This window comes from Platalea leucorodia (genome assembly GCF_965183815.1).
Source record: "Platalea leucorodia genome assembly, chromosome: 2".
Taxonomy (NCBI): Eukaryota; Metazoa; Chordata; class Aves; order Pelecaniformes; family Threskiornithidae; genus Platalea; species Platalea leucorodia.
In genome coordinates, this window is record NC_138824.1 from 45,859,351 (window position 1) to 45,884,977 (window position 25,627).

Sequence of the window (25,627 nt, forward strand, 5' to 3'; positions counted from 1 at the left end):
GACAGGTATGCCTTCTGCCCTACACTATCCTGAATATTAGTTTTCTCTTTGGGAGAACCTGTAGATTAGACTAAGATATGAGGAAGCTGGCAGAGGTGGACCACCCAGGGAGGGGTCGGAAAAGAGCGTGAGGAAATGGATAATATGAGTGTCCAGTGACTTGCCGGGGCCGATGCACATTTCTAGAAGTGCCTGTTTTTGTTTTGATAAGGGATTTAAGAATAGCGTGGAAGCATAATGGGTGAGATCAGCAAGGAAGCGCCATGCTCAAGAGGCATTATGAAAGGGCGGGCTCTGAGGCGATGGATGGGGACGCGTTCCCATGGAGGGTGTTGGCCGGCTGCGTTCCCTCTCCGCCTTTCCCCTCTTGGGCATCTCTTCTCCACCCCTCAACCCCTTCATTAGTAGGCGAGGGCGCGGGGTGGGGACAGGCTGCTCGGTCATCAGGGCCCACAGAGCTCCTTGCTGCCAGCCGGTGGTTTTGTTAGGGGCATGGAGAAACACTTTCTGCCATCATTTTATACCTGACGCTCTGTGCTGTTACAATGTAAGTGGCATTGGGTCTAGTGGATGTGTTGCTATGGAAAATACATGTGCTTTTTATAGTCAAATAGAAAGGTGCATTTCCAAAAGCTGTTCTCGGAACTCTGCGGCCCTAACTCGACCGTTTTATTTCCAGCAATCTCAACAGTGAACTGTGGCTCTCGGGGTTGAATATCAGTTTGCTAAGAATCCAAGTGGTGGAGGAATGTCCTCATGTTTCTGTACCCATGCGGCAGCCCCATCTTCCATTGGAGCCTTTCTATTCTCAGCAGCACGTGGGAATTCAGTGAGATCCGATAACGGCAATATTAATAGCAGTTGAGTAGGTGGCCAAAGAGGTTGAAATTTAGCACAAGCCCGCTGCTAGTTGGACAGCCGGCAACTCGTCTCCTGCGCAGCATACCTCGGCGGGGGTGGAGAATCCTTCAAACCTTCCGACGTCCTCCTCGGAAGCGTAAGTGAAGCTGATCAGTGTTGGGATAGAGCGCCTGATGCTCGGCCAGGAGCTCAGGAGCGGGCTTGTTCTGCAGCCTGCTGACCCGCTCCGACTCCTGGGCCAGGGCATGGCTCTTCCAAGTCCTTCAAAGGGCTTCTGGGAGGTAGAACTGCTGCCTTGGTGGATGGAAGTCCAAAAGGAGAGCACTGATGCTTCTTTTTAAACAGAAATCCATTCAAGTCCTGTGTTTGTGAGATCTATAGTACAGAGGACGGGATGGAAAACAGATAGCTTTGGCAGCTGTTGGGGTTTCTGAAGTATTCGTCACCAAGGGAAGGGTTTGGCACTGGGCAGGGTGCATTTGTCACTGGCACATTCCTTTCTATCAGTGGGAGTGTCTCCGTCCCTTCTTTCTCCCCATAAATGGGTTCGGATTTGTCTTATCTCTTTGGGCATGACCACGTGACTGCTTCTTGGCAGATAACCCTCATTTAGGGGAGGAGGATACTCTGATCTAGCTTTTTTTTTTTTTTTTCTTTTTTAAAATTGTACGTTGATATCTATGTTTTAAATATGTTTCTGTATGAGAAACAGACCCTCAGAAAGCCATGCTTTCTGAACGGGATGCTGTAAAATCATCTTCCAGAATTTTGCTCAGACTTCTGGTATCTTGGATTTGGACTTGAGCTCCACGTTGATGTCCTCCCTGGAAAATAACAAAGTGAAGTGTCAAAGTAGATTTGACATCATGAGTTGCTGGAATTTAATACATATTAGGGTGTGGGGGAACCAAACCATATAATGTGTTAGGAAAACAAAATCCAAACTATTGAGATTATTTGTTAAAAGTTTTGAAATAAGTCAAACCTAAATGTAGCTACTTAAAATGCACTGCTCTTTTGTAAGGACTCATTGGAGAGGTGTATGCTTAAGTGACAGCGTTGCCAATGGATATACTTTATAATTGGTTAAAGTCTAGTTCATGATTTCTTACTGTGGTCTGCCAGCTACTGTAAGGTGTATGAATGTCTTGTACAATTTTTTTAAAAAAATTTTAAAGTACCTCAAAGTGCATTAAAATAATACTAGCAAGCTTTCCTCACTCCTCGGAGCTAGGCGTCAGTAGATGCAGGGGAAGCACAGAGCGCCTCTGGCTCGGGTTTTGTCATGCAGGGACTCTCAGGGTACTGGCGTGTGGAGCAGGGTCCTCCACTACCAAGACCCCTGCCTGTTCCTCTACAGCAACGCGCTGCCTCTGCAGCGGTGCTGAGGCCGTCACTTGTACGAGCGTGCTATAAAACAGATAAGCGAGTTTGGGGTTTGAAAATGTACATTAGGAAAAACCAAAACAAAGAAGCGGGCGCAACCCTCTGGTCCTAATGCACAACGTGGAACCGCAGCGTGATTCAGAGTCGCGTTGGCATAACCGCGGGGGCAGCAAACAGGAGCAGCTGGAAGGGAAAGGGAGACCAGGAAATCCTTAAGCTAGAGCTGCTGCCAAAGCCTTTGTATTATCGGGCTAGGGCCTTGGTGACTAATTTTGCTGTTTAACCATGAGCAAACAGTGGAGCTGAGAATAAATTCCTTGAGCTGTGGCTCAGCCTGCTGATCTGCCGTGTCGCTTGGCTTTGTTCTTGTGGAGTGGTCCTCATTAGAGAAACATCCGTCGGTCCGCGCTGGCTGCGCGTAAGTGATGTTTCTGAATATGTGTTGTGTTCAAACGTAACAGAGGTTTCACCTACTAACAAGTGAGAGCTATTGCTGTCCCATTTGTGTTTTTTCTGTTTGTTAAAGGATTGACGTAGATGAGATGATTTACACAGAAGGTATTATTTCTCCATGGGTGGTTATTTTCACATCTTTTTGCATCAGTGTTCAACTTGCAATTGTGTAGTTGTGCTTCATAATTATTATAATAACTCCCACATATTGTTATCTCATGGCCTTTAGACTTTCATGCTGTGTTTGATAGATATTTTCCAGGATGGCTAATCTTGAAGTTGTACATAAACTTTTATTGAAACCACTGCCAACAATTCAGGTTCACACTTTGTGAATTAAAGTTGTACTTTTAAAATTTTGACGATTTTGAGTTTGGTATTTGACATTGGGCTTAGATTAGGTAACGCAGAGGGTCAGCGTTGCTTTTCTTCTAAACTTCAGAATGAATGCTACAATGCTGAGACTGTGGCATAAGCAGATGAAGTATTCGGAATAAAATTCTTTCTCCAGGATCTTAACCACTCTCCTTACCAGTTTCCTTTGCTTAGTTCAGACATCTTTAGCGAAGTTGCATTGTTAGTGAAAGGAGATATAAAAACCTCTGGGAAGGCAGAGAAGGTAATGTTTGAAATGACATGGAGTGGTTTGGTAAGCAGCATTGCATCGTCATTTGGACAGGAATCCAGTTCTTTCAGCAGATTGTTTTTAAGGTGCAGCCTTGTCTGTGCCCTCCTGAGCAAAGCAGCAGTCTGCTTATAACTTTCAGCGTAATGGCATTCATTTATTCAAGCCAGAAATTAGGTTACACAGAATAATATTCTCATAAAGAATATAGTCTATATTCTATATAGAATATAGATTTTGGATGAAAACATCAAAAAGCAGACTTCTTTCACAGTTGCCCAATGTAGGTTTGGCGTTTATTTGCATTGATGAAGATAGATACTTTAGATAGATGCCCTTTCAGTTCCTAGAATAGCTTTCGTAGGACAAATGTCCCTACAAGCAGTGCTGTGTGTGCACTTCAGTGCTATACACGTGTTCAAAATAAGATTGTAATTGTCCAGGAGTGTTTAAAAAGCTTAAGGGCTACATTGCTGAAGCCCTTGCACTCCACCTTTTAACTGATTTCTTCAAATACAGTGTGAAAAACTGAGGTTTTCAGCCCTGTGTGTTTAGAGCCGGACTTGAAAAGGGGAGCGGAGGTGGGAGCAGGAGCTCCCTGTTGGGTAGCAAAAGATTGTCAGAGAAGGTAGGTTCATGCCTCCTCTCACAGCAGCAAAGAACTTGCTGTGCTTGAAGTTGGTGCCTCTGTCTTGTCCCCTGCTATGAACTGTAGTTGTTCAGGGCTATACACAAGACCCCAGTTGAACTCTTTGCATAGTACTGCACAGTATTTACATTTTGATAACACTTTATGAAGGAGAACTTCTATTTAATATAATGGTTTAATTTTGTGTTTTCATTTACTGCAATTGAGTTAAAATCTTGCTTTTTTTAATTTTGATGCTCACAGGAAAAAGTCATTCCTCTTAAAAGCTTTTCAGTTTGTATCACACTTCTATCCAATAGATATTTACCTAGCTTTTTTAAATGCAATATACTAGAGGGTAACTGGGCGATGGTTTGTGCGCATAAGCTCAGATGTGCATTGTGAGCTTGGCCATGTTGTACATATAAAAGACTCTTATTTCACTCGGAGAATGATAGCAAATGGATCCAAAGTGCATCTTCTGCAAGTTGCATGCCTCAGAGGAGAAGCAGCTATGAGGTTTGTAGGTGACAAATCGCTTTTAAGGCGGTAAGATAACAGCATTGCAGTTTTATTCAGGATTTTCTTTTTTAGCCAAAAATTAATACCTATTGTTTTACACAGATTTTAGGACCATACACTAACCATCCAGAATTGTCCTCCTTTTCCTTGGTTAAGCATCATCAAAGAAGTAATATATGTCTATATAAATGAGGAACTGATTGCTCTAGATTAGCTGGGGTTTTCTTGTTTTGTTTTTTCTTCTGCTTGGACTGCATCTATCATGACAAGTTGCTTAAAAGGTTAGAGACCAATAGGCGTCATTCAGAGGAGAGTAGTAATGCAAGTGAAGAAACTTTGCTGGCAAAGAGTAAACAACTTGTCTGTTTGCTTTCGTTGTTAGCTGAGCAGGCATGTGAATGGAGTACTGTCTCTCATTCGAGTGGGTGAAATATCTCCCTGCCTGCGCCTTGGGTCTCAGCTACGCTCATTGGTTTACCTGAATATCCTAAGTTTTGAAGTGTTTATAGCCCAAGTACAGAGGCGTAGTGTATTTATGATTATTCCAGTATAGGAAATACATTAAAACATACAGACAGCTGAATGTTGCTCCTGTTGCAAATGGCTGACCTAAACGATCCCAGAGAACTTAAGGAAAGCAGAAGTAAACACCATCGTGTTCAATCATATAGCTTTGCTCTACATGAAGACCGGCAACCTCTTGGATACAAGCTCCACCTGACTAAGGGTAGAGTTTTTCACTGCTTGCTAGACTGCTAAAGTTCGGAAGCAAACTTTAAGGCATCCTTAGGAAGGGCATGCATGGCCTTTGCTTTTATAATTGCAAATAGCAGAAGAAATTCTGCCCTAATGAAAGGCTCTTAGACCTTGAAGCTAAAGAGTGTAAACCTTTTAATATGTTCTCTGTCAGGTGTGGGAAGTCTAATGACACCACCACAAGAATAATTTTCCATCCTCGTGGGAAACCAGCCTGTCTCTGGTCAGCACATTAGGTCATGGCCATGGTGTGTCCTTGCAGCATGGACACCAGAAACGAAATCCACATACTGAAGAAAAGAAAGAAGAAAAACTTCCCCAATATCATGCCCAGCAAAAAAAGAACGTGTTTTGGAAGGAGTTTAAAAAAAAAAGTGTAAATATCTCACATTAGAGGAGAAGGATTCCTCGTTATCCATGAGAAGGAGGTTGCTGACTAGAACGCCAGTTGTGTTTTTGGCATGTGATATTAAGGGAGCTGCAGGTGGGGATTGCGCAAGTCGGATCCGTCTTAGGACTTTGTGTTCCTGGCAGCCTGCTTTCTTACAGTGTCAGGGATGGGCAAGGCAATTACAGCTGCACGGAGTGGGAGCGGGCATGCTCAAGACTAGGAGGAAAGAGAAGGAGGGATGGTCTGTGTTCCTGCTGGTTGTCACATTGCACTGAATATTGTATTTCCGTGAAGAGTGCCATCTACACTGACCAGGCCCTGTCATCATTTTGCTACCTCGTAACTGTCCCCAGAACAGTTTATTTTACCTTTTCCCTGCAGCCTGTGACTAGCTTGTTTGTAGATGACCAGACACAGGATAAGTACCCTGATACATCGTTGGTCTGACCTGTTACAGGGCTCTGTGTAGGTCTTTCCGCTGGCATATGTTAATTCATGGCTTTTTTTGTTTGAGCCCCCTCACCGTGCTGTGTGTGAAGCTTGCTGCTGAGCCACCCCGAACCAACAGTGTGTGGGGCAGCCGAAAAGTCGTTTCGGTGTATTTAAGCCGTTTGCCCTTCCGTAGCTGCTGGCAGCGCAGGTGGGAGTGTTGTGCAGCTCCTGTCCGCAGTCCAGCCCTGAATATTTACACCTGAGGACTGAGTCTGTGGTTCCCCACCTTTGGGGGGCTCCTATCTGAAAAGTTTCTTCTTCTTGTTCTTAAAATGAGCCGGATGAGAAGAGGTCCACTGTGTGTGTGCGTTGGTGCACTTCCGAGGTGTGCCACAGATTGGCTATATATATTAAAAAAGTTTACTAATGCTAGTCATTGCATGTTTGTTTAATTTTCTTTAGAAACATGTATCTTGCATAAAAGCAAACCAAACCCCTCCTTCCAGCCTTACGATGTCTCTCTCCACATGTCCCCATTTCAGTTGCTTATTTTTTTGTCTGAAAAATTCTCTTTAGGCTAGAGCATTCTCTGTGTCTGAGGCAAATATTTTGGAAAATATAATACTATCAGGAAAAAAAGTAACACTTGAATCTGCTTTTGTATGGAACTGAAGATCTTCCTGGCTAATAGAAGCTATATTTCCCAAAGTCATTAGCTTGTTTTCCACTTTTATTTTGTTGGTAACTAAAACCCTTAGCTAATTAAAAAAGCCTAGAGCCTTGCTGAATTCTTCTCAAATCAGAAACTTTAACAGATCAGCTACATTCTAGGTTTATATGCAATGATTGAAATAGTATGGAGTTATGCCTGTGAATTCGAAGTGAATTGCTTTTTATTTCTTTTGGAACAGTCATAGTTGCATATTTTATAACTAGCCTCTAATTGGGCCTGAAACCTTTTAAATCTTGAATGATAATTAAATTTTAAGTCAGATATTTTAAAAGGTTTTGTTTTGTTTTGTTTTTCTCATTCCCTGCCCTGCTTCAGACCGGAGGAGACCAACAGAAGAGTGAAAAATGTAAGACACACTTACTTCAATGCTTCCTGAAAAAATTCCACTAATTCTAATTAAATATTCTTAAGACATTCCTGTTTATGGCGTGATTGTGTTTACCTTATTCTTCAGCTGTTGATTTATCTGATGCAAATTAGTGCCATCTTACAATGATCTCTATGCAGCTTACTTTCCCAAATAAATGTAGTAATTAGAAACAGTACTTATATCTGCTTACTCGAGATAGATGAGATGCATTGTAACACTCTAATTGGTTTTGGTGGAGATCCTAGCTAATGCTGTAGACAAGATTTTACACTTCACTGTGGAAAATGTCTCTAACAGCATGCAAAGATGCTTTTGTACTGGTACGTGGTTTGAGAGAAAAGTGTTGAAGTTTATATTTGATTTTTTTTTTTTTATTTGTTTGGTTTTAGGTTTTGATTACACTCTACTGGCTTGGGAGAAAAGCTCAAAGTAACCCTCATTATAATGGTCCATACCTCAATCTTAAAGCATTTGAGAAGTTATTAGGGCAAGCATTGACTAAGGTAAGGAATCCAAAAAGAACAGCAAACATATAGCCTGAATTTTATAGTTTTCTATGCATTACGGTATGAACTCTAAACAATCTCTTGGGGGTTTAATTTTAGTCTTAGTTTGAAGAACATGGTCATTTGGTTTTTTTTGTTTTGCTTCCTATCAAAGTCCATGTGAAGGGAATGATTTTTAGCTTACACTGGTGGTTCTGCTAGCCATGTAATCATGAAATTCAGAATCCACCTGCTCTTATTGATGTGGTAAATTGTGAAAAGCCTTGTCTTGATTCCCTTTTGTTAAGATAAGAGAAATTTAAGACCTTGTGTTGAATCTCCTATCCAAGCTTTTGTATGTGTCATTTCCAGGGGTTTGCAGTAGTTTTTGGTAAAGTCCAATTGTGCACTCAAAATGCATTTTAAAATTTTTTGAGCAAAAACTCACAAGTAGCACTTGCACCTTATATTATTGCAAAAGATGTTTCCAAACTTACTCTCATAGGCGCTTGAAGAGTCCAGCCACCTGAACAGAAGTGGCAGGGATAGTGGGTACGGTGATATTTGGTACGTTGACCGGGGAGAGGCCTTTTCGTCTTCCACTAGCCATAAAAGAGACGATTCATTTGATAGCTTGGACTCTCTTGGTTCAAGATCCTCCACCAGCTTTTCATCAGATATAACCTTGAAAGGTGGCAGTGAAGGTATGTTTTTTCCTGTTTTAAATCTTTTGTTGACATATGTCTTACAAGTGTGAGAGAAGACAATGTATGGACCTAGTACTTCGTGTGCCCAGTACTTAAATTGACTTGAAAAGCCAGTCCAGTTTTGCAACTGCCGCAGTTGCATTTTGCTTAAGCAAATATTGACCTTTAACAGTTGGTAGAAACAAAGCAATGCACACATGAATTTTCCTAGGGAGGGTGGCTGGGAGTCTTGCTCTCACAGCCACATTAGGGTGTGTGTATGCGCGGGCTATTTTCCCCATAGTTGAGGAAGGGAAAGTGCTAGACTTCAGATCCTGAGGGGATCACCTAAAATTCAAGAGTTGCAAAAGTCTCTTGCCTTGTTCCTAGTGTGGATATGTCAAACCTCTATGTCTTCACTCCATTTGTGAATATTCAATATTCAATAGGGTTTTTCTCGCCTAGGTTAAAAACTGAATAGTAGTTGTTACTTTTGATAGTTCGTCATGGAAAGAAAGGTAACAAGAAGTAAGTTTGTGACATTGGATCCCTACAGCTGTACTCTAACCCGTGCTTCTCTCCTAGTTTTAAAATTCAATACAAACTTGTAGTCTAACTTAAAGTTATCAAAATTGTGAGCTTTTGGATTTTGTTCCATGTGAGTAACATAAAATCATTGGGCCAAGGCCACATGGAGCATTTCTGATCTGAGCAAAGCAACGTGTAGCCATGCTACATATGTGACGTACCCTGGGTTTCTACTGGGCGTTAATCTGGTGAGATAAGCATGTTGCTATACTATTTGCTGGTAACTTGGCTTTGTTAATAAATTTGAGTGGCACGTCTGTTTTTAATTAAAAACTTCTGTGCTGTTTTATGTCTTTTAATCTGGAGGTTAGCACTTTGTTTCCTGCAGGGAGCAGTGATAGTGAAAGAATGGAACCAATGTAGCAGGGGCATGCAAACCAAACTCGGCTTAATGGACCTTATCACAACTTTGCTACAAACTTCTAAGAACGCCTCTCCTACTGTCCTGTCAGTAGCTCGGCAAGTTTGCAGCCAAAACATCTTGAATATGGAGTTAAATTGATTTTAGAACATTTTGGTGCAAGTTCTAGGTCGAAGCTTGTGTCTAGAGAATAATGTTTGTGCCTTCCCTTTTCTCTTTTTTCTTCTAAGGTTGTGATAGTGACACAGACTCAGAACTGCCTTTCAAAATGCATGACTCCCATAAAGACGACAGGTCTTACCGTAGGATTTCTGTGATTGAACCGAAACCTACTGCTGACTTCAATCGCTTCTTACCCAACAAAAACAAGCAGGCGGCATATGTGCCGGCACCCTTAAGGAAGAAGAGGACGGAGAAGAATGAGGACAACAGGAGGAGCTGGGCAAGTCCTGTCTTCACTCAGTCAGATGGAACGTTTTCAAGGTACTGGTGTGCAGTCTTAGTTAAGCAGATTTTGGTTTAGGACTTTTTAAATAAATTATTTCTTTATTAGTTAAAGAAAAGTTGCTGTTGCTGCAATACAAAGTAAAGTATTTGAGTTTCCATGTATTAACGGGGGGACGTTTTGGTGTGGTTGTCTGATTGGTTTTTTGTTTTGGTTTTGTTTTTTCACTTTATTCCGCATAACTAGTTTTCTGGTGTTTGAGTAACGTTTTGAGGCTGTCAGACTCCAGATAAAGGGTATTTAAATGATCTTAAATGCAGGTTCATGAGAGCTAGACCTACGGTTTTAGTTTCTCATTAAAGCCTTCCAGAATATGGTGATGAATTTCACTTGTCTGGCTTCTTGGTGCGTACAGATGAGATTAGTGGGTAGTTCTTGGGTTTCATCATTGCCTTTGTGACTTCACTGTCTTCATTCTGTTCCTGTTTTGGTCAACCTCGGTGGACGTGAAAGGAATCCTGTAGCTTCCTGCCAAAATAGCAGAGCAGAGCATGGGCTCACAAATCCAGCTTCCCTCCAGATGATCTATGAGTATGACAGTGGCTCTGATTCAGAAGCTGAAAGAAGGCTGCCCGACGTGGTTATGGATGACTTAGCAAAACGTAGATTTCTAGTCAAAAAGAGCCCTGTAAGCTCTGCTGCACCTGGACATCATTTCGTGTTGCGCAATGACTCTCCTAAATCTTGCTCACAAGAAAGTTATCCAGCTGGTCCACTAGCTGCAATGCTTGAACCACTGAGGTCAGAGATACTAATCCAAGATCCAGTAACTATTGTATTACCCAAATTGCAGTCCATAAATAACTCCATAAAGTTAGTCTTCTAATTGGCATTTTAACACAGCTGATAATTCGTTATGCCTTTCCTGTCAAACTTCGTATTTTTGTCTGTGGCGATAGGATGCTGATATAACCATTTAACTTTTTTTTTTTTTTTTTTTTTTTTTAAATATATATTATTATTTCTGGTGCTGCAGTGATGGAATTGAGAACTAATTTGCTTCATTCACGAGGTTGAACTCCTGAGCCAAAAAGCATGTCTTTTTGCATTCTTTATGTCACGTTGCTCCTAAAGTATCTTAACTGATTGGGTATTTTGAACAGTAACCAGAGGAGGCAGAGGCAGTTGGATACTAAAGAGGAAAACAAACCAAGAGTTAACATTCCTTCAGAATTATCTGGGTATTTTGATGAGGACGAGGAAGAAGAAATAGGCATCCCAAACATTGAAAAAGATGATCTCTATTTTCGCAAGCTAAGTTCTTCAGCAGCAAATACAGTGGTTGCTTTTGACAAATTTCTTCCTAAGTTTTGGACTCCAGAAGAAGAATTGCTATGGAAAAAAATCAGGAAATCCTCTTTCAAACCCTGGTATAAAGAGATTCAAGGGTTCAGGTGCGTTTTCATGCATGCCCCTGTCTCTCTCCTGTGTGCAAAACTTACAAATAAAGTGTAGTTGTATGACTTTATTTTTAATTTTTATTGCCAGAGTAGCAGCAGGATATGTTTTCTGTCTTTTTTTGTTTGTTTGTTTTGAGAAAATAATTGAAATATTATTTCCATTACACTGTTGCACTGTTGCCACTATGCATTTTACTCAATGAGTACACTTTGTGGTTTAGGTTTTTTTGGTTTTTGGTTTTTGTTTGCGTTTTTTTTTTTTTCCTTTCCCTCTTCTCATTCTTTGTGCTGCCACACAGCAGAAAGAAATCGGATTCTGAGGATGAGGACTTTGCTTACAAACCAAGCTCTGCCATTGTTGCTAATCGACCAAGTTTTGACTGGAACAGCAGTTGCAGAAGGGATCAGAGCTATAAGCCAACTGCTGAGTTTGCGGGAAGCTCATTGTCACAGATTGCAGAAGGAAAAATCTTGGAGGCTTCTGACCAGCCCAGGTTGATATCGCTGCATGAGCTGTACTCTTGCTGCATCAAAAAGAAATGGCTGGATATGCAACAGCTAAATGAAATTAAACCACATCCTGTGATGTCACGCTTTTTTTGGTTATTACTATTTTGGTTTGGGTTTGGTTTTGGTTTGGTTTTGTTTTGTTTTGTTCTTTTCTTTAAATGTAGCCATGAGTTGCTGGTCTTCTGAAACATGTAAATTCAAAAGCATAACAGGCTGTATAGGGTTACTGGCTTTGTGTGTGAGCATGTAAGCGTGCTGTTTCTGAGCAGGTTAGTATGCTGTGATACCTTCATGTTGGTTGACGTGTGCTGTGCTACAGTTAGTGGTGGTGAATGCCAAGTAGTGTAGTTGTACTGCTCAGGATACTGCAAGTCTAAACCAAATGTATATCACAATACATTGTGATCTGCTTGTCTCTTGCTAGTTAATGATATTTTTACTTCCCTCCTTTTGTTTTATATGCTTCAGTCAGTTTTCGTTACTTCAGGCCCTGCAAAAATACTCTGACTACTTGTCTTCTGAAACGAAGACCAGAATTGATCCTACTTCTGGCCCTAGGCTCATAAAGTGTAGAAAGAATATTTCCTTTGTACCAGGATGCAAGCAAGGAGACACGGAAAATGGATATCTGTATCCAGATTTAGAAAACGATGACTTGTTCGTTCGGAAAACTGGGGCTTTCCATGTGAATCAAGTTGTTCTCCAAGACCCCCGGTATTTAAAAAAATTCTCTGAGCAGGAGCCTCCCCTAGAGGGTGAGATAATTCTGCAACCCAGAGAGGGCCAACCTGTGATTCCAGATTTGGAAAAGGATGACATGATTTTCCGTAAAATCCTCTCTCAGAAAAAAGAGGTGCCTTTATCGGGCGCTCCAGACAAGTATCACCCAGCACTCTTTCCTGATCCATGGAGTCTTCCAGAGGAGATCCGGTCCAAATTTCTGTGTTTACTTGAAAAAAACACGACACCAGAGGAAAGAAAAAGCAATGGCAGAGTGCTGTCGCCATCTTCCCGCCATAAGAAGGACGATATGCTGACCCGCAAGATTGAATCTTGGAAGGTGGGAAGCAACACCCAGCCAGTAAATTTCATCCCGGGTCCATGCAGTGAAGAAGACTGGAAGAAGTGGGAAGCGATCAGGGAAGCCAGCAAAGTTAGACACAAGAAACGGCAGATGGTGGAGAGGTCAGGTTGTGTCCCGCACGGATTGCGCTTGAGTGCAGTTGAATCTTTTCCATTCAGAAAAGCATCGTCTTGTGCTGAACCATTCATAGAGTGCCAACCTGCTATTTGTTCGTGGCGTCCTGGACAAGCTTTTTATTTGCTTTGAATAGAAGCTCGTGACTGCAATACCATATTTTCAACAAAAAAATTACAACTTTTTTTAGTTTTAGGCTGCTGTTTTAGAGAAAGTATATTATCATTCCTTCAGGCTCAAAGTTCTGCATAAGTTTCTTTCCATGGTTGAACAGGAATAGTGATTATTCAAAAGACTTGGAAGCTAGAAATATTTTCTTTTTTCCCCCAATATAATTGGTAAAAACATCTCTGAAACATATGAATGCTTTAACGACAAATTCTGGAAATGGGCATCATTCTGATATTCTTGCTTGCACCTAAGTTTGAAAATGCTTGCAAACTGTCCTGCCCCAGTTCTGAGATGATTAGATGAGGTGAAAAAAAATATTTATGTTGTTTTGCCCTCCCAAAGTCACGGTGCATGCAAGGTGTGTGTCCATGTAATATTAAATTCCACTGTGACATATTTTATTCTGCTAGTATTTCCCCCTGCTTTCATACAGTCCTAATTAATGCTTTCCCCTAATCCTTTCCTGGTATACTCAAAATTTCTTTTCTCTGACTGAATACTGGTTTTAACTATTTCCTAGTCCTCCTTTGGATTTTGTACTTACTCGGGGGGAGAGCGAGGTTTCAAGTGTTTCCTTAGCTCTGAAAATACGGCATTGCAAGTTGCAGTTCTCCCAGCTGTGCATCGTTACTTCGTGACTAAGAAGTCCATGTTCCAGTTGATACTTTGATGTTGCTGCGTTTAATTTTTAAGCTTAATACTGCTAGCAGAGTGTGAGCTTCACTGAGAAATATTTCTGAAGTGCTTGAAAATATTTCACATTTTAAGAATTCATTCAATAGAATAAAATACTCATATTCAAGAATACTAAAAAGCCTCTTGAATCGCACTGGATGAATTTGGTTCTCCACTTAATGTGCTAAACTTCTATATATGACCTTTTATTCTTATCCATTCCAAGTATTACTTTCATTTAGGATCAGAGATGGTCGAAGTAACAAGAAAACAGCCTCTGTAAGCTAGGCTTCTTGTTGGGACTCAAGTTGGCATTAATTTTCATTTCTTGAAATGAGTATCTTTTGAGTGTCATGCTGTTCAGCAGCACTGGAATAAGTGATGCAGAATTAACACAGGGCTCTATTTGTGCAGTATTGCTAAATCGGAAGCATTGGAAACTTGCAGGCAGCCTTGTTCTGTCAGTTTTCTGCCCGACTTACACATCACGCAAGTCCTGATGTGTTTTTTGATTAGTGTCAGATCTCCAATGTGCTATTCCATGCTGCCTGGTCCTCAAGCTTTCAGCTTCCCCTTCAATTAGTGAGAGTGCTGGTGTACTGGTGGTGTTAATGTTGTTATGAATATCAAGACACTGAATATTTTCTTTTTTGGTTTCTGATTTCTCAGACTGTTTCAAAAGCTTTCTGATGAGCAAGGGTAAGTTTTATAAAAGCTTCAAAGTTCATAACACTATTTTTGCCTCTAAATTTTCATGCATGCACAGTAGCTAAAAACTCATGCTGAAAACAGCTTGTGCATGCTGCTTTGTTGTTCTGTGCTTGGGCAATTTACGTAATGAATGTAAGAGACTAAAAGCTATGCGTCTGGCAAAAGTTCTCTCTGGCGTCTAGGGTATCCGAGTTATGGTTATCAGGCACTTTGAAAATCAGTTCTCATATTTTATTCTTGCTGAAGTAGTTGGTGTTCTGTATTTAAATTAGGCTTTAAAACATTCAGAAATGTAAAGGAAGATTAGTAAATATTTTATTTCAAAGGCTGTGCAGCTGGAATCTGAAAATAGTTAATGACGTTGTTTATCATGGGATTGATGAATGTTCTGTATTATTTTATGTACTCCAGGTTATTGAATCCTCAGTGGTAAACTTATTGGTTAGTGCCATGTGAACTTAGGTGTTGTTTACAATGTACTGTGACTCAAAGAGAAATATTTTTCCACTTACTGTGTGATGTTGTGTTAAGTATTTGGTTATGCATGGTGTTCTATTTTTTTTTTTTTAAATGCACATTTATTTATTTATTTATTTACTTACTTATTTTTACCCTGAGGCAAAACCTCGTGAATGACTAAACATTTCCAGAAGAAGCAAGAAATGTTTCCAAAGAAGTTAAATGTTAGGGGAGGGAGACTCAGAAGGCTCAAGTCACTAGTTAAATTTTGAAATTAAGAGTAGAATTGAAACTAACATCCTGTTCCTTGGTATGAATATATGAATATACCCGTACGTAGGGTATATTGTATTTAGGTCTAGATTTTCCTATTTTGTTTCAGACAGATCTAGAAACTCGAGAGAAAGAAAAGGAAACCCTAGTCATGTAAGTTTTCTTGTATCAAAATTGTTCCAGATACGTTCTTACATACAGTTTGGTTACCCAAAACCATTTCTATATGTGATATAACTTAACCATAAAAACATAAAATGAGGAAAAGAACTGTACAAGAAAAGAGTTTCTGCAAGAGTGACCAGGAGATTTTGGGTGAATTTGGCATTCTTCCCATTCAGAAAATAGACAAGCAAACAGGTATAATGAGTTAATGCCCTAGCCTTTATTTCTAGAGGCCAAAGTCCAAAGTCTTATGTTACCAAGAAAAGTGAGTTGGGCCTCTTGGGAGGAAGTGAGAGAGTCTGGTTTGTTAGTTCAGAGCTCTCTTGGTATGTAACAGATTAGAGCAAGGCCCTGTGCTGAATCAGTTTTGTTTTTAACCTGATTTTCCATCGTATCAGAGAAGTGCCACATTTTCAAGTCCTGTTAGAACTTGGTTACACCCTGCCATCATTCAGGTTTTGTTTGGATAAATGCAAACAGAAGTATTTTTGAAAACATAAAAATAAAACCCAGAAGCCTAGCTTTCCTTTTACATTACAGCATTGAACCTTAACGATGTAACACCTGCATTTTGCTCGGTGTCTCAGATGCTTGTGGTCAGCTCTGAGCGGGAGTCTTGTCCTATACCCAAATTAAAAGTCCTATTATGTTTATCACTGCAGTGTGAAAGAATAAAGAGAAAATAGCATTGGAGAGAGGGGGAAAAAAGCATGAAAGGTGAGCTTTGAGAAATTTGATGAAAGGGAACTAGTGAGTAGGAGTTCATGGGGGAAACTTGTAGCCATGTTGAAGAAATTAGTGAGAAGATGGCTGTGTCAGCCATCCTGATTTGGATGGAAAGCATCAGGGAGGCTTGGGGAGGATTAACGTAGGCTGGTGGGGCCCATGACATGCATGAACTGAGCATTTAGCAGTGAATGACTTTGATCTTTTAGAAGTGTGCATCAGTAACTGACTTGATTTTATGAGTAGCCTAAGGAAGGAAAGAATGGGAGGTGATTCTGGGGCTGTTACTGGAGAAAAGAAGTGAAACCATGGGAATTTGGACTTGAGGAGGGGGGATGCCTTTTAGGTCAAAGAAAGGAACAAGGTGGTAAAGAGAGTAACAAGTTTAAACAGAAGTAGCAGTCGGGTACGAGGAGCTCAATGTGAATGATTAGCATGGAGCTGCTACAGAGCTGCTTATTCCCTTAACCTGATTTTATTTGCTCAAATATGCAACTACTGACTTGAGCGCTGGTACTAGAGCACGTCCCAGCCTTGCTCGTTTAGCTGCCCGTGTGTTTCCTGCTCTATTCAAAATAACACTCCAGAGCTCTCAGTTGTACTAATATAAATCTCTCTCTCTTGAAGGTTTCGCTTGCATAAATCATGGCTAAGATGTGATAAAGCCCAGTACTATTTTTCTTTCTAGGAGTAAATCTTTGAATGATGTCAGCGCAGAGGAGCTGCAGTCGTTGCGCAAAATCCGTTATGAAGAGCTGCAAAGGATAAAAGAACAGTTACAAGAACAAGATTTAAAGTGGCAAGAAGTGAGTACTCCTTTTCACCCCTCCTCACGTGTCCTGCTGAAGGGCTGGGTGCTGCTTCGGTGTCCCTCGAAAACAGGCTTTGGCATGTGTGCAGCAATTTATGGGTCTGTCTTCTAAAACGATCCATCTCATGCAACTACTAGTGGTTTTGGGCATGTCTGTTCAATGCAGAACTGAAATTATTTTAAGTATCACCAGAAGTATCTGATTAATGTTTCAGGATAAGACTTGTATGTATTGTAATAAAGCCTTCAGGCTTGATTTCTGTGGAATAAAGAAAAGATAGGGCACAGTTTCATGTGTTATCCGAAATTTGTGAATACTTTTTTTTGTGAAACGATTGGAATGTCGGAGTATTTGATCCTTTGGGAGAAAAAAAGGGAAATAATATTTCCTTGTGCAAATTCGTGAGGCTCCTATCCCCTAATAATTCTGTCTACATCCAGCTTGTAAACTGATGTGGTAGATTTGCCCAGCATCGTAAAGGTATCTGAAGACCTTTTCTTTTTTTATTAAAATCTCTGCTTGACAGTGATTACCAACAGGAAGCTGAAATTAAGAACAGAGCACCAAGCAAGAAGTTCGTAGTTGTTTGTTTAATGCATCTCAGCCATCTCAGTTCTAATATTCAGTACTTCTCTTAACTCAGCTCTGGTATTTCATGGAGCATACTGCCAGTTCACATTGTGGTTTTATAGAAATGAAGAAAATATAGAAGTATGTGTTTTCAATTTAGAATTTAAGGCATGTTTATTCTCAAGCTAATGTATCAGTCTAACATAGTAGTGATTTGGAAGAAAAAAAAAATCCTAAACTCCAAAGCCTACAACAAAGAAATACAGGTGGCGTTCGCATTAATTTTCAACTACGTGTCATTGGGTGAAGTATGCTAGAATAAAATTGAAAACACTGGGGGGGGGGAGGGAAAACCATGTACTTTTCCACTTGTAGTCCAGTAATTACAATTGTTAACTTTAACAGGCAGCGAGCCTGTAACCCTAACTGAAATATGAGAACCCCTTTATCATTTAGGGGGAAGGTGCATGAAAATGTGGCCACGATGCAGACACGCAAATAAAATCAGGGGAGTAGGTAGCATGTGATGGGATGCCTCTGTAGATATATGAGGTCTCGAGAAAATCTGTTTGTATACGTTCATGTTGTTCTTATAGGATCTAGCAAAATGGAAGAATCGTAGAAAGAGCTTCACTTCGGAATTGCAGAAGAAAAAGGAAGAGAGAGAAGAAATAGAAAGGAGAGCCTCTGAGGTGTCTGAAAGGAGTACCAAGTCACTGAAAGAAATGCAGCAGGAGCGGTAATGACCCTAATGGGAGTATTATGTTAAAGAACTTAAATCTGAGCATTTTTATTTCCTTGAATTCTTGAGCAGCTTTTACTGGCAAGTTGCAATTGATTCTGCAGAGATCTCAACAATTTTAGTTGCAAATTATAGCCTAGAAATCTAGGCAATTGAAGGATGGAATATGGTCTGCTAATGCATTGTTTTCACAGAATGTTAAACAGTTTTGCTCTATAAATGTTGTTTTACTCTGCTTTCCATAAATAAATGTATTGAGAAGGCAGTATTTGCATCCACTTTAAAGAGGTTAAAACAATAGTGTTGAACTGGATAATTGCCTTTTTTATTCTTGGATCAGCTTAACTATTTCTCTTTCTTCTACCACTGCATTTGCTATTCTTTTAGCCACTGTGGATAAATACAGCCAGTATTTTAATGTATGTTACAGAGCTGTAAACTTTTTACTTGATTTCCCCTATATCCCCAATTGTTGCTCTGGGTGTTTACAGAACAAGATTCTCTCCGAAGAGTAAAAAGTGTAAACTGAGGAGCACAGTACCATTTCCACTGGCGACAGTCTCTTTTTTTTTTTTTTTTTTTTTTTAAATGCATGTATAACTGAAATGAAGGAAAATACGCACATGGCATATATTCATAAAAGAAATTTAAAATAGTCTTAAAACACAATGTTTTGAGTTTCTGGTTTTTTTTTTACTTATTTGTGAGGACAAAAATTAGTCTCTTGAATAAAAATACAGATGCTAATTGTATTGAATGTCCAGTATTGTCAGAATCTTAAAAATGATGTGGTAAAGATTATCTCTGTGGTAGTTGTTCCTTTATGACAAAGGAATGAATAGCAGAAAAAAAAAAAATCTGAACTTCAGGACACCATCTTATTTTGTTATCTTCAAGTTCAGTATAGTATTTTCATAGAGCAGAGACATCAGCAGAGCTATACAGTTCAGGCAGTATTATGGGACTACTTTCTTCCCATTCTTTGCTCAATAAAATCTGAATTTCTGAGGACATGTAACTTGAACAGCTGTATCATTGTCTTGGCAAAGAGATTTCTGTCATGGTGGCAACCTGATAATGTGACAGTAGCATGCCTGAGTGTTGAAATGGGGAGCAGGGGGAAGAAGGTAGATTTTTAAATATATTAGAATACTAATATTTTTAAATGATGCCATTCATTTTTATTTACTGGAGATGTGTTTCTCAGTTTATGCTCTGCCTTGAACATTCAGTAGCTGAAAGACTTAGGGCCTGCCTGTTTGTCAGGTCACTTCGTCTGGTATTTTAACATGCTCTGTCCCCGTAGGGAGGACAGAGATCAAGACTCCTACGGGCAGCGAAAACATGAGCGCAGATGGACGTATTCACTGAATGACGATGTGTTTAGTGAAGAAAAAGCACCTTCCACACGGTCAGCATCAAAAGATTACCTTTTGGAAGAAGATACCTCCTACAGCACGAAGGACAGCAAAAGTGCGTACGCCGCACAACGGCGCAAGGAGAACCTGCTGGAGGGCTCAGCTGCTCGTGAAGCTCCCGCTTCGCCGAAAAGCCTGGCAGAGGAGCAGAGCTCCGCTCTTTTGTCTACCCGCTACTCGGTGAATGCTCAAACTGGGTCAGCTCAGGTTTCAGCTTCTCTCCCGAGAAGTTACCAGAAAACTGATAGCTCTAGGTTAACATCTGTGGTTACACCAAGACCTTTTGGTGCCCAGTCAAGAGGAATCTCATCACTTCCACGGTCGTTCACGGTAAAATTCCGCTTCGTTCCCAAAGTTTTCAGATGTTGGGGTTTTGGATAGCTGGGGGAGGAGTTGAGTTCTAACACTTGTTGTTTTTTAAAAAATTGTCTGCTGTTTGATGAAGGCTGTGTTAATCAAGCAGGCAATTCTGTCATGGCTTTAGATGTTTACTCGTGTTTCTGTACTTAAAGGCACTCCTAGAAATAATGATGATAAATATATTTGGTAGAATAATCTTTTTATTACTTGTATTAAGTCTCTTTAGTGTTCCTGCCTTTGTCAGATGTAATTGTCTGAAGCTAAGTTAACATAATGAAGTGTTAAAGACAAGTTTTTCAGGTGATATAAGTTTCCTCTGCTCTGCTGACTTTGTTGAAATTGAAATTTTATGCTAGCCTAAAATTTGCCTGCTCAGTAAAGCACTGAAACACAAAAATTGATTTCCCGCCCCCCCCCCCCCCCCCCGATTACTCTGTCAATTTTCGTAGCTTTCTCCTACATCTCAGTTTAAAAAATGGTAAGAATGCAAATCATTCTGAGCAGATGATTTTAACAAGTTTATCTTAAAAAGTCTGGACTATTTATTTGGCAAGCACTTCAAGAGAAAAAAATATGTTGCTTTTCTTTAAAGTGGGTAATTAGTAATGGGTACAGTAACCAGAACTTCCATGAAAGGGAGGGGGGTTTCTGTTAAATACTTTAGATTGCTGAAAGATTAGGGATTTTTTTTTTTTTTTTTAAAGCACGTATTTACCAAACTGTCATTTTTATCCTAGATGGATGATACCCAGAAATACAACGGAGAAGTAGAAAAAGCTAAAAGAACTCAAACTTTGTTCACCAGCAGTTCATTTTCACAACCAGACTCTGCACACCCTCTCTCCGCTAGTGTGTTCAGAAGCAGAGGTGAGGAAGAGGACGAGGAGGAAAAAGAAGGTGTTCAGTCAACACCTCCTCCTAGTTTGGCATTACCTGTAAAATCCCAAGAGCAAGATGCTGGAAGCAGTATTCTTAAACCAGAGTATTGCCCTCCTCCTGATTCTCTTTCACTTGCATCTTCTGCAGAAAATGTGAGTCTGCCAGAGCCTGAGGATTCAAAATCCCTGGTAAGTGTGGAAATAATGTGATTACTTAGTGTAACTGAACGCTACAGCAGAGTAAAAGAAAAAAATAAATACAATTACATCTAACGCAAGCATTTTTTTGGTAGTAAGAAAGCAGCTCAGAGAACTACTATTTCCTTTGATTTAGTTCAGGGGAAAGAGAATATTTGGAAAGAAAATAATTGGTTCTTTTGCTGCATTTTTCCCGTACCCTTTATGTGTCCTGTGCTTAATTTCATTTCTCATTCTAATTCAAAATAGTTATTGCAAATATTGTTTGATGCTTGCAAAGTATTTGTTATTCTCCAAATTAGCACATTGTGCGCACCATCAGGTGTGTCAGGTAGATGACTGATCCGAGCTGCTGTAGCATTCTTTTGCACTTGAAAACTGGTGGTGGAAAATAAAGATCACCTTTTCAAAGGCTAGCCTTAAACATTAGTATCATACTATCCTTTTCTCCATCTGTTGTGGCTTGAGCCCCACCCCCCTCTTTTTTAAATAATTATTTACTTGAAATTAATCTAATTAATGTTCACGTTAATGAATTTTAAAGCAAAACACCATCTGTTTGTGTGTGTGCTTATCCAGGAGTTGAGTCTTTCAGTGTTTTTTTGGAATATGTATCTTCAAGTGCCGTTTCCTCCAATTGATTGCGTGTTTCTTTCTGTAATATCTAATGATGTGGTTCATACACCTTGACAGATTAGAGATGAATTCTCTGCATTCCTGTTGCTGCTGTAAAAGTTAATTGTGCTAGTTGCTTGGGTGAGGATCATAAGACCTTGGATGCTGATTTATGAAATCACTTCCTGCACCAGCTTTTTATAAATTCAGTCACTTTGAACCATTCTTCTTCCTAATCGCTTGTGAAAAAGGAACACATTTCAGTTTAATACTCCTGATACCCCTTGGCCATTGCAATGAAATTATCATAATTTTTTGAAACTGTGATTGTTGTATAAGGAAAGAAATCATGATCTTCCCCCCCTCCCCGTGTTGTAGCAAAATCAGGCAGAGGAATTGCCGTTCTAATCAGTGAAAATGTTGATTAGATATGGGTTCTTTGTATCACTTCAAGTGAGCCAAATGAGAACAAAATGTGCTAGGTCCATATTTTTTTTTCCTGTCATTATTCACAAGTTTATAAATTGTCCTTCCTGCAAATGAGTATTTTGGGTTTCTTAAATAAGAAATTAAAAAAAAAAAAAATTAAAAAGCTTGTGTTGTGCCTCAAACAAGCTATAACTTAAGGAATGCAAGTTCCATTTGACGTGTTTGTAAATCATTGCCAGAGCTGAGAGATTGATATAGTTCACTAGTCGTCAGGGCAATAACACCAGGTTTGTGGAGTACTAAGTGTTTTGGAGACGACCTGTCCAAATGATGAAGTTCAGTGTACAAAGTCGCATTACTCCTCTGACAAGAGGTAGGTTTGAAGAAGAGCTGGGTTGGGATGGTGGAAATAAAAATATCAGCAGCAGTAATTTCCAGGAACAAACGCAAATTGAAAAGCTTTGTATGTGCTCTAGCCCAGTGTGCTAACTTGTCTATTAGCAGATTCACTTTTAATGTGCTGTTACTCACCTAAGGACTTGGATTGTATGGGAGCATTTGCAAGCTAGTAGCTGTGTTTTGAAGAAAGGACTAAATTTCTACCCTAGGCTGTAACGAGTAGTGCTTTGCCAGGAACATTTCGTGTAACACAAGGCGAAACCTCAGGATATTGCCTTGCAATATTGTTTTCTTCTGCACCCAGTACTGCTGAAGCCTCCTCTGGCTGCGTCCTGCCTGGAGAATGGCTAACTGCATCTGCTTGTGCAGTGCTCCCTGCAGCTGCCTGTTGCATCCTACCAACACACGAGCTTTGGGGAATTGGCTTAGAAACCTAGACTTCTAAATATTTTAAGTTAGGGAAAATGAATCCCAACCTTCTGGAAAGGCGATTCGCTAGGCAACTAAAATGTAAGTGTACATTTTGTACACCATATTTAGTACATGTGCGAGGGTCTCCTCCATGCACGCGTTCCTGGAATATATCTATTTTAACAGAGTTTGACAGAAAAAGTCTGTAATTTTTTTTTTCCTTTTATAACAGCGTCAGTTTCATGATAATGAAGCAAATAGCATGCATTTGGGTATTTTAATTGTTTTTTAATGAGTTCACATTAAAATGTTAATGTATGCAACACATGTTCATAATATGTGGAATTGAAAGCAAGTGTTGCGAATTGTTTTCCCAAACAAATATTTCTGTAGTTTAAAATGGTAATGTTTGGTTTTGATTCTGATTTTGAAAGCATCTTGAAAGTCCGCTAGAATGGAAGATCTGGATTCTAGCTAATTCTGGGATTAGTTTTATTATCTAAGGCCTCCATTACAAAATCCATAGCAAGCTAGTAGTATTTCACACAAAATTAAAGATGACTGTTCACCCAAGTAAACCTAGTTGCAGCATTGATCCTAAAGGAAACTCATGATGCCCACTGTAGGATGTGCAAGAAAAAAAAAAGATTACTGTTATCTAGCTTTTTCACATCTCTGTTTGGCTGATGCTCTCTCAGGAGGCAGCGCGTTCCACAAATTCACAAGGCTATCCATGAAGACCCATTTAGGGGCTTGGTTTCCTCAAATTTCTTCTATTTTGTAGCACTGTGTTACAAAACATTTAAAATAAGAGAAATGCACAGCTAAATATATGTGTAGAAAAAATATAAATGTAAACTGAAAACATACCTGTTTGAATAAAAAGCAAATGAGTTAGTTAACTGACTTCAGTACTGTTTCCTTTGTCTATGATGCTAATAATAGATGATTAAAGTGCACATTGTGAGCAGCCTCACTTATTTAGAGGATAAACTTTCCCTCATTTAGATTCCTGTGATACCAGATACTGTAGTGTCATGTTTTATTTTTCAGGAACAGTACAGTGACATGAGAATCAGTATAAACCAGAGACCTGGCCACAGTCGCAGCTTTGGGTTTACCACAAATTGGAGTTCTTCAGGGGCCTTTGTACAGACAGTTGAAGAAGGTAAATGTGTATTAACTGCACAAATTTTTGTTCTTATGTTTAGTTTGCAGAGGCTTCTAAATTAAGGCATTTGCTGTTAAGAATGCTGCAAGTATTTTAAAAAATCAGGTGGAGAATTGGAAAAAAAATCAGTATTTAGTTGGCTAATGTATTTCTGTGCATCCTTATCTCTTGAAACAGGTTGAATTCAGAAATAGCAAAAATGTGTTTTCCTAATCAAGGACATTTGTATAACCACTGAAAAAGGCATAAATGTGATTACTCAAACATTCACCAAGCCCCTTACAAAACAGTAGTAGGGGGCACACAGAGGCTTCTAATATCCGGATTGTTCCTTTCAGCTAAGTTTAGAAGATTTCACTTCATGTGGTTTGTAAACACATGCAGAGGAAACTTCGGAGTTAGCATTTTTATTTCAATTTTCCCTTTCTAAGTCATGTTGAATTTTGGAGACAGTTAATATTTTTAAGCAGTTGCAACTTCTAAATTGATTTCCAGTGCAGTTTTTTCAGATGTGTTAATAGTGAGGAAAAGCAAACATTTTTGTCTTGAAATGAAACATACGTAAAGTTTATTTCTAAGCTTTAGTAGTCTTCTGCAGAGAACAAGCTCAGTTTTCTTAATTAAAAAAAACACAATAAAACACAACAAAAAAAACCAAGCAAATGACATGTAATGTTTGTTTTCCAAACAGTGATCTTTTCCATTGCCAGTAATACTTGAGGAATATTGAATCGTGCCCTTTCTTTCAGCTAACACAAGATCATCCTGAGAAAGGAGAAATAACTGGAAACTTATCATTTAGTTAGCCCTTCCTTATGCTTTCCAGAGAGGAAAAAAATACCGTTTAACAGCACTTAGTGAGCAGCTTTGATTTCCCCCCCCCCTTCATTTCAAATTCAATTTTTAGACCTCTCTTCACTATAGCTGGGTACTTCTCATAATTAGATTGTAACCGTTAATATTCGCTTTGCATGAAGAATAACTTTCCATTTGCTTTCCCTGCTGCTAGGCTTCTGGTTTAACTGTGTTACTTGGAGGCAGAGGGCTGTCTCTTTGCACTGCCAGCTGTAAATGAGAAACCTGAGGGTAGTGAATGTTCCTGCTGGTCATTCATGATTTTGTGGGGCTCTATCCCCAGCTCTGTAGGCAAGGAGAAGATGACGGTCTTGTGGCTGTTATCTTGGTTATGCTTTATTACCGTTCTTGCAAGGAAGGGAGCAAAGTATAAAGACTGAATGGAGAATGGACTGTATCTCAGCATTCTAGTTTATAGCATGTGTTTAACATCTTTTTTTTCAACAACTGACTCACGTTGTATACTTATTCAAAATCTGTAGCTTCCTTTAAAGTAAAGAAGGGAGAAAGAGATGGACAGCCTGTTAAAAGAGTAAGATGTGCTTTCAGCTGGGCACTTCTGAGTGCTGCATTTCCTATTTTTAAGGATAAGTCATAGGATAATTCAGGTTGGAAGGGACCTTGGAAGATCACCTAGAGTAAATCCCCGCTCAAAAAAGCATCAAGACTGAATTCAGACCAGGTTGCCTAGGGCCTTAC

General features: G+C 39.7%; 1 protein-coding gene across 1 annotated transcript in view; it reads left to right on the plus strand.

The window, feature by feature from the left end:
• Positions 1 to 25,627, plus strand: part of LMO7 (LIM domain 7) — a gene marked incomplete at its 5' end in the record, with an annotated part of 132,681 nt that overhangs the window by 79,267 nt on the left and 27,787 nt on the right. The window contains 14 exons of the mRNA XM_082304989.1: positions 7,103 to 7,133; positions 7,547 to 7,660; positions 8,148 to 8,346; positions 9,508 to 9,760; positions 10,224 to 10,523; positions 10,886 to 11,176; positions 11,482 to 11,676; positions 12,161 to 12,877; positions 14,406 to 14,435; positions 16,759 to 16,876; positions 18,049 to 18,191; positions 19,501 to 19,942; positions 20,710 to 21,039; positions 23,956 to 24,070. Coding sequence (XP_082161115.1) covers positions 7,103 to 7,133; positions 7,547 to 7,660; positions 8,148 to 8,346; positions 9,508 to 9,760; positions 10,224 to 10,523; positions 10,886 to 11,176; positions 11,482 to 11,676; positions 12,161 to 12,877; positions 14,406 to 14,435; positions 16,759 to 16,876; positions 18,049 to 18,191; positions 19,501 to 19,942; positions 20,710 to 21,039; positions 23,956 to 24,070 — 3,278 coding nt within the window. The remainder of the gene's footprint in view (positions 1 to 7,102; positions 7,134 to 7,546; positions 7,661 to 8,147; positions 8,347 to 9,507; positions 9,761 to 10,223; positions 10,524 to 10,885; positions 11,177 to 11,481; positions 11,677 to 12,160; positions 12,878 to 14,405; positions 14,436 to 16,758; positions 16,877 to 18,048; positions 18,192 to 19,500; positions 19,943 to 20,709; positions 21,040 to 23,955; positions 24,071 to 25,627) is intronic.